Source organism: Vombatus ursinus, unplaced genomic scaffold (genome assembly GCF_900497805.2).
Source record: "Vombatus ursinus unplaced genomic scaffold, bare-nosed wombat genome assembly UNPS02014810.1, whole genome shotgun sequence".
In the NCBI taxonomy this organism is placed as follows: domain Eukaryota; kingdom Metazoa; phylum Chordata; class Mammalia; order Diprotodontia; family Vombatidae; genus Vombatus; species Vombatus ursinus.
The window spans coordinates 20,787,929-20,795,857 of NW_020954588.1; the positions used below are offsets into that span (position 1 = coordinate 20,787,929).

At 41.7% G+C, this 7,929-nt stretch overlaps 1 protein-coding gene across 2 annotated transcripts in view; it reads right to left on the reverse strand.

The window, feature by feature from the left end:
• The window catches only part of USP13 (ubiquitin specific peptidase 13), a 139,401-nt gene that overhangs the window by 63,886 nt on the left and 67,586 nt on the right, over nt 1–7,929 (reverse strand). For both annotated transcript variants that reach the window (XM_027876176.1, XM_027876177.1), the window contains one exon: nt 2,870–3,054. In XM_027876176.1, the coding sequence (XP_027731977.1) occupies nt 2,870–3,054 (185 nt within the window). The remainder of the gene's footprint in view (nt 1–2,869; nt 3,055–7,929) is intronic.

The following is a 7,929-nucleotide window of genomic DNA, read 5'->3' on the forward strand; positions in this document are numbered from 1 at the left end:
AAAAAAATTCCCAGGGGACAAATGGTCCCAGAAATGTAACAATAAATAGAGAGACATTCCACTCAACATTATATGTCTGTTCTTTGCAAAGTAACAAATTAATATTCTGGAAACTTGGCTTTTTAAAACTATTAAACTATGTGTTATTATTGAATGATTTAAATGTCAGTATGCTAATTAGTTTAAGAACTAAACTGTCCCCTCTGCAATTCCCGACAATCAGCCTAGAGCTTGGGAAGTACAAAGTTAGACGACTCCAAAAAAAAAATTTTAAACAAGTGAAATTCCAACAATCCTCTATCTGAAAGATTCCCAATTGGGCAATAGCCTTAAAGGAGGAAGGGACCTCAAAGGCCACTAGTCCACCCCCTTCATTTTATAAATGAGGAAACTGAGGCCCAGAGAGCTTATGTGATCTGCCCAAGGTCACACAGGTAATGAATTGTATAGCTAAGATTTGAACCATAATCTGCCAACTCCAAAGGCAGTATTCTTTCCACCCCACCAAGCTACCTCTCAAATGACAACCCTCTTTTTTTTTCTTTGTGAGGCAATCAGGGTTAAGTGACTTCCCCAGGGTCACAAAGATAGTAAGTGTTAAGCGTCTGGGGCCAGATTCGAACTCAGGTCCTCCTGACTCAAAGGCTGGTGGGCTATCCACTGCACCACCTAGCTACCTCTACCCTGTCTCTTTCAAAATTTGAAGTGCCACTGTGGGTGTCATTTGGCTCTCCTGGCTGGATTCAACACACTTTTCATTTTAATACTTAACAAAACCTGATTTCAGGACATCAGATTGTACCCAAATTCATTTGGGGATGAGGAACAACATTTGAGGATATTGTTGGGAATGAAACAAAGTGCCTATCTACTCTAAGGAGAGTAGCTGCAGGCCAGTGACCGGGACAGTGCTTACCAAAATCTCTGAGAATCTGTATCAGTCAGCCTGGGGTAAGGAGAGTGCTAGTCCAGATGGGGTGACGGCCTGAGACAACACCTGAGACAATTGATGGACCAGAAAGACAGAGGATCAGAGACTTAGAGCTGGAAAGGACCCCTTGGAAGTCAGCTGGTCTAACCTCTCATTTTACAGATGAGGAACCCAAAGACCAGAGAGGGTGACTTGTCCAAGGTCACAAAGTTAGGATGTGAACCCAGACACGCTGAATCACCTAGTACCATGCCCCACTGGTCCATGCTGCCTCATACTCTAAACCTAAAGGTAGGTTTGGGAGGAGTGAGGCAGGAGATATAATGGAAGAGCAAGGAGGAGGTGGTCAGCAACATGACAAAACAGGAAAATGATAAGTGTTGGAGAAGATGTGGGAAAATTGGAACACTAATGCATTGTTGGTGGAGTTGTGAATTGATCCAACCATTTTGGAGAGCAATTTGGAACTATGCCCAAAGGGCTATAAAAATGTGCATACCCTTTGACCCAGCAATAGCACTTCTAGGGCTATATTCCAAAGAGATCACACAGATGGGAAAAGGACCTACATGTACGAAAATATTCATAGCAGCTCTTTTCGTGGTGGCAAAGAATTGGAAATTGAGAGGATACCCATCAACTGGGGAATGGCTGAACAAGTTGTGCTATATGAATGTAATGGAATACTATTGTGCTATAAGAAATGATGAACAGGCTGACTTCACAAAAACCTGGAAAGACTTGTATGGTCTGATGCTGAGTGAAATGAGCAGAACCAAGAGAACATTGTATACAATAACAGCCACATTGTGCAATGACTAATATTGATAAACTTAACCCTTCCCAGCAATCCAAGGATCTAAGACATCTCCAGAGGCCTCATGATGGAAAATGGTATCCACAACCCAAAGAAAGAACTACAGAAGTTGAATTGCTATTTTTTTTTCTCTTCTGTTGAGTTTTGTTTCCTCTTTCTGAAGGTTCCTCCTATTGATTTTAATTTTTACTTGCAACATCTTGAAAATATGTTTAATAGGAATGTATATGTATAGCCTATTTCAGATTGTGTGCCATCTTGGGGAGGGTGGTGGGGAGGAAAGGGGAGAAAAATTTTAAACTCAAAAGCATATGGAAGTATTATTGACAAATCAAAATAAATTAATAAAAATTTTTAAAAAAGAAAGAACAAAATTTTAAAAAAGGAGGAAGTGGTCAGATAAAAGAATGTCCGAGTTTGGGGCCTTGGAGATGCAAAAGTTGAGGTGATGATGATGATGACAAATGCGTCATTCAAGTGTTTGAATGGAAGTTGAGGTAATTGAGAAGGCTGGCAAATGGAGATGCCAAGGTCTGAGAAGGGTTCCCAATGAGAGTAAAGAGGTCACCAGGTAAAGCAAAAGACTGTGAGCCATGTGCTCACAAAAACCTTGGGAGGTAAGTGCTATATTTACTCCCATGTTACAGATGAGAAACTGAGGCAAACAGAGGTTAAATGATTTGCCCAGGGTCACAGAGCCACTATGCATCATAGATAGAACTTAAACACAGATCTTACAGGTCACAAGGCCATCATAGGACAACTATACCACACTTTTTCTTAAACATATACATATATACATAATATATATTTGTTTTTCAGACCCAAGCTATGATTTTACTGCCATAAGGAACTTCCTGATGAGCAAACTTCCTATACCAGTACAGATCAGCAACTTGCCTCCAAATTATAGTCTTGGAGAGTTTCGTGGGATATTGAGAGGTTGAGCCACTGGCTGAAGTCACTCAGGTTAAGGATTAGAGGCCAGAGTTGAATCAAGATCTTCTCAACCCAAAGTCCAACACTCTTGGCATGATGCTAAAAGGTTTATAATAGGTCCTGCCCTCGTTGTCATCACCCCTTCCCCTAATTCCTTAAATCCCAAAGCTTGAAGGACTCACCTGCCCCATCTGGAGTGATGGTTCCTAACTTCACTGCCAAAGGGTAGCCCATTTCTTTGTAATGGTCCAGAGCATGCCCATTTCCCCCCATGTTGTCAAAGAACCACTTTCCACAAAGGATGGCGCCATCAGTCAGATTCAACCAAAGGTTCTCCCGCAAGTCACACTTGGCACACTTCCAGCCGCTGGACAGAGACACATGTTAAAAGAGGAAACAATGCAAAAAGTGAGTAGGAAACTGGAAACAAATTAGATGCACGTGCATGGGAGGTTGGCTAAATAAGTCATGGCACATTAATGAAATCTTACTGCACTATAAGGACTGATGAATGCTGAGGCACAGGGAGACTTCAATGAACTGATGCACAGGGAAGGAAGTAGAACCAGGAAAGCAAGGTACACAATGACCTCAACAACATAAATGGAAAGAACATTAACAATCACAAAACAAACAATCGGGGAAAAGAATATTGGGAAATTACAATGACCACCCTTGTTTCCAAAAAGGAGATATGAAAAGACACCTCCCTCCCTTCTTTGCAGAGATGGGGGGGAGGGGGACAGTGGATGTGGAAACAATGCATATAAATCAGACTTTTTCCAATGTGTTGGTGAATTTTATTTTTCTCTTTTTTATTGGCCCTCTGGGAGGGGAAGGGCAGAGGATACACTGGGAAATGTATGTGATAATGAAAACAAAAGGTAGAGTGAGTTTTTTTTTAAATAATTGCTAACATTTTTATGGTGCTTTGAGGTTTATAAAGCATTTTACATATATTTCCTCATTTGATCCTCACAACAATCCCCTGAGATAAGTTCTATTATTATTCCCATTTTACAGATCAAGAAACTGAGGCTCAGAGAGGTTAAAGAGACTAGCCCTGGGGATCACACAGCTAGGGAAGTATTTGCGGCTGGATTTGAATCAAACAAGGTCTTCCTGAATCCCAAGTCCCATGCCACATTATCCATCATGAACACTTTAAAGCAAGGCTTCTCAATCTGGGATCACAGAAGACTGGAGAGAATTGGAGTCCAATCTTTCCCTGTCCGTAAGCAGGATTCTCTCTTCATTAGCATACTCCGCTAGAAGCCCCAGGCCAGCTCCTTGGCTCCTAATTCCTTCCCTCTGAAAAGTGAGCATAGACCAGGTATCCTGAGCATTTTCATTTTCTTTCCATGGAAAGATGACCTAGAATGTGGGGCATTCCTGGATGTCCTCTGGGGAATGACTAGGTGGAAAAGACTGAAAGCCACTGGCCAAAAATGCTGCCTGAGGGCAAGAACTGTTGGGTCAAGTTTTAAAATAGAGATGATAAAATCAGTATCTGTTTTCAAGGCCTTAGAGGGAAAACAAAGGCAGGTCTGAAACATTAACAATAGAGAGAGCCATGTGTTAACTAAGCAGAGCCCAGATACCTTACAAATCTGACTTTTTAAAAAATTTCACTGTGGAGGGAACTCCCAAGTGTGAAAACCCTTTCCACCAATAGAGATCGGCAACTCATCTATAACTGATGTTCTTACACAGCTGCTTCCAGCACTGAGAAATAAAACTGACTCACCCATGTTTTTCTACCTTCTTTCAATTCACATTTGAAATAAGCCTCTTAGACTAGATCAGGGGTTTTTAACCTGGGGTTTGGAAACTTTTTTGTCCTGATAGCTATTTCAATATAATCAGTTCCCTTTGTAATCTTATGCATTTTATTTTATGCATTTAAAAGCTTTATTCTGAGGAGTCCATAGGCTTCACTAGACAGGGTCCATAATAAAAATGATGATAATAATAATAATAATAATAATAGATAGCATATATATATATGTATATATCATTCTAAGGTTTGCAAAGGTTTTTGATCCTTACAACAGCCTTGGGGGACAAGTATTATTATCATTCTCATTTTGCATATGAGGAAACTAAGATAAACAGACGTTAAATGACTTGCCCAAAGTCACACAGGTAAATAAGTGTTCAAAGCCAAATCTGAACTCAGGTCTTCCTGACTCCAGGTCCAGCACTCTGTCTACTGTGCTACTTAGCCGCCATAACATAAAAATGGTTAAGAATCTCTCGACTAGACGGTCTCTGGGATCACTCCCAATTCTAAATCCATAAATTCACAAAATTTTTGTTACACACCTACAACGTGGCGCTGCAATGCAAAGACAAAGATGGAACAGTTCTGAGCCCTCATCAGAAGGCCGCTACTTTGGTGACTCTATTTTTATGTGACTTTTGTAACCGTAGAGTTCTATACATAGATAACAGGCCTGTGTGATTAATCTGAATTTCACTGGGGCAATCTGCATGTACATAATTAAATACAGTGTATATCAATTTCACCCGAGTGGTGCTTTGAAGGGAACCAGGGATTCTACAAGGTGGAGGTAAAGAGGGAAGAGCATTCCAGGCATAGAGAACCAATTTGCAGAGACAAAACAGAACCATAACCCATGGGGGGAAGGGGACGGAAACTGTTCCCAGGAACAACTTCAAAATAACACCCAGGGGACTGGCGATTTCTAGGGTATGGCCTGGGATTGCTACAGTTTAGCCTAGTCTCCTTTACCTACTAAGCGGGAGGCCCCTGTGGTACCACTCAGTCTTCAGCCAAAGAAAGGCAGCTCATGTTCATGATATTCTAGTTATTAACTCAGGAAGAGGGATTTATATGTTTTATAAAGAAACACATAAAAAGGGTTGAAAGAAAATGAAACTGTGGCTATTCTCCCACAATTCCCAGGCACATCCACCCTCTGTTCCAGAATGCCTGGACAACTAGTGACTTCCCATACAGCACATACCAGGCTCCCTTGCACATAATGGGCGCTCGATAAGTATCTGTTGAATTGAATTCCTTGAGCATCCCAAGGAAGAGAGGTTTGGGTAGAGAATTATCCCTTGGAAACTGGAGGTGGCACATGAAAGCTGTAAAGTATACATTCCGTCGGCCACGGAGAGGTGCCTGGTGGGTGCGATCTGGGTGCAATGCATAACCGAGTAGGAATTCCAAAGAAGAACAGGAGTCAAGGACACCATTGAGGACAAACATATGGAAGACCGTCTCCCCCCGGCTGGTGAGTGCGCCTTGGGGAGCCAGAACAAGACAATCAGGTCGATTACCTTTACTTGGACACAGCCTCTCCAAGCTTTGCAAGCATATGATGTAGCAGATGGAATGAGTTATTTGAAATATGGAACAAGACCTAGGAGTAAGGTTTTTTAATCCTTTTTTTTTAATATTTTAAAAAATGCTTCACTTCTTCCTAAGGCCCAAGTCTGATCACGTCATTCCCCTGCTCCCCAGGATCCAATTCAAACACCTAGTGGGGCATTTAAGGAATTCTGCAGTCTGACACCCTCCAGTCCTGCCAGCCTTAATCCACATTACCCCCACCAACCAATAAACACGCGTTAGATACCTCTGTTCCAGACACCATTGGGTGCTAGAAACACAAATACAAAGAATGAAACAATTCCTAACTGCAAGGAGCTTACGTTGAAATGGGAGGACACCTATAAATATAGAGAGAATACAACTATATTACATGCATATGTATGTAAATAAGTATACGGAGAAAAATGTATAAAGAGGAAAAATACACATGAACACAAAGTAATTAACCACCAGTTTTGGTGGGAAGGCACTAGCAGTTGAGAGAATCAGAAAAGGATTGATGCAGAAGGTGGTGCTTGGGATATGCCTTGAAGGAAGAGAGACACTCTATGAGGTGGAAGTGAGGAAGAAGTACATTCTAGGTAGAGGCATGGCCAGTGCAAAGGTGTGGAGATGGGGAATGAAGTGCCACGCGTGAAGAAGAAAGAGGAGTAACCAACTAAATAATAACAGCTAGCACTCATATAGCACCTACTATGTGCCAGACAGCATGCTAAGTGCTTTATAAATATTATCTCATTTGATCCTAACAGCAACCATGTAAGGTATCCCCATTTTACAGAGGCAGACAGGTTAAGTGACTCACCCAGGGTCTATATTCTAGCTACTCTAATACTCTCCTCTTTGAATTTTCAGAAAACTGTCCCTATCCCTAGGATGCTCCCCTTTTCTCATCTCCACCACTAAGAATCCTTGTCTCCTGTCAAGGCTCAGCTCAAGTGAAGCCTGCCCTGAGTCCTCCTGCCCACTCCTCACTGTTAGTCCAAGGCTCTCATCTTCCTGAATTTTCCTTGTACTAGGCTTGTGTACGTGTTAGGTCTCCCCAGCACAATGTAATCTCCTTGAAGGCACAGACCATTGCATTCCTGTCTTTGAGTCTCCAGAGCCCAGTACAACGCCTGGCACATAGTAGGTACTTAATAAAATGCAAGGCCCTTTTCATTTTTGTGTTTGTATCTCCAGATCCCAGTTCATTGCCTGGCCCATAGTAGGGATTCAATAAATGTTTGCTGAATTTCAATAAATGCCAATGAAAATAACTTGATTTTTTCAGTTTTATTTTTTAAATAAATTAAACCTCACTTCATCTAGATCCTCATGATCCTCAACATTTTAGGACATTACCTTTACCCAGAGAGCAAAAAATGCAGTGTGCCCTGGTCTCAGATGAATACACTTATTCATTTTGATTTTGTTTTTAATTCTCGATGCCATCCCAATTGATTTTCATCAATAACTGAGAGGAAGGGATGTTTTCTCTATTTTTTGAATAATGTCATAAAACAAGGTGAGATTCAAGTCTAGGCTAAGAGCCAAGACAAAGATGTTGAGTTCACTTGGCTCTTGCTAGCCAGTTAATTTTGATCTGCGGACACCTCAGCCAATGTGCTCTAATAATAGCAGGCATGGCGGGTGATGGGCTGTAACCCAAAATTGGTGCCCCGCAGTGCCCTAGTGACCGGCAGCTGGCCAAGGACTCAGGGAAGCAGCAGGTGGGGGGGGGGGACTCCTCAAAAGCTAGTGATTTAAAAAAGGCACAAGGCTCTTAAATACCCACTTCCAAATAACCTGATAAATCCCACCATCAAATCAAAGGCCGTAGGAAGGCTGCCCTCCCCTTCCCAATTTGGATACATCTTTTTCTCCTTCAATGCTGCC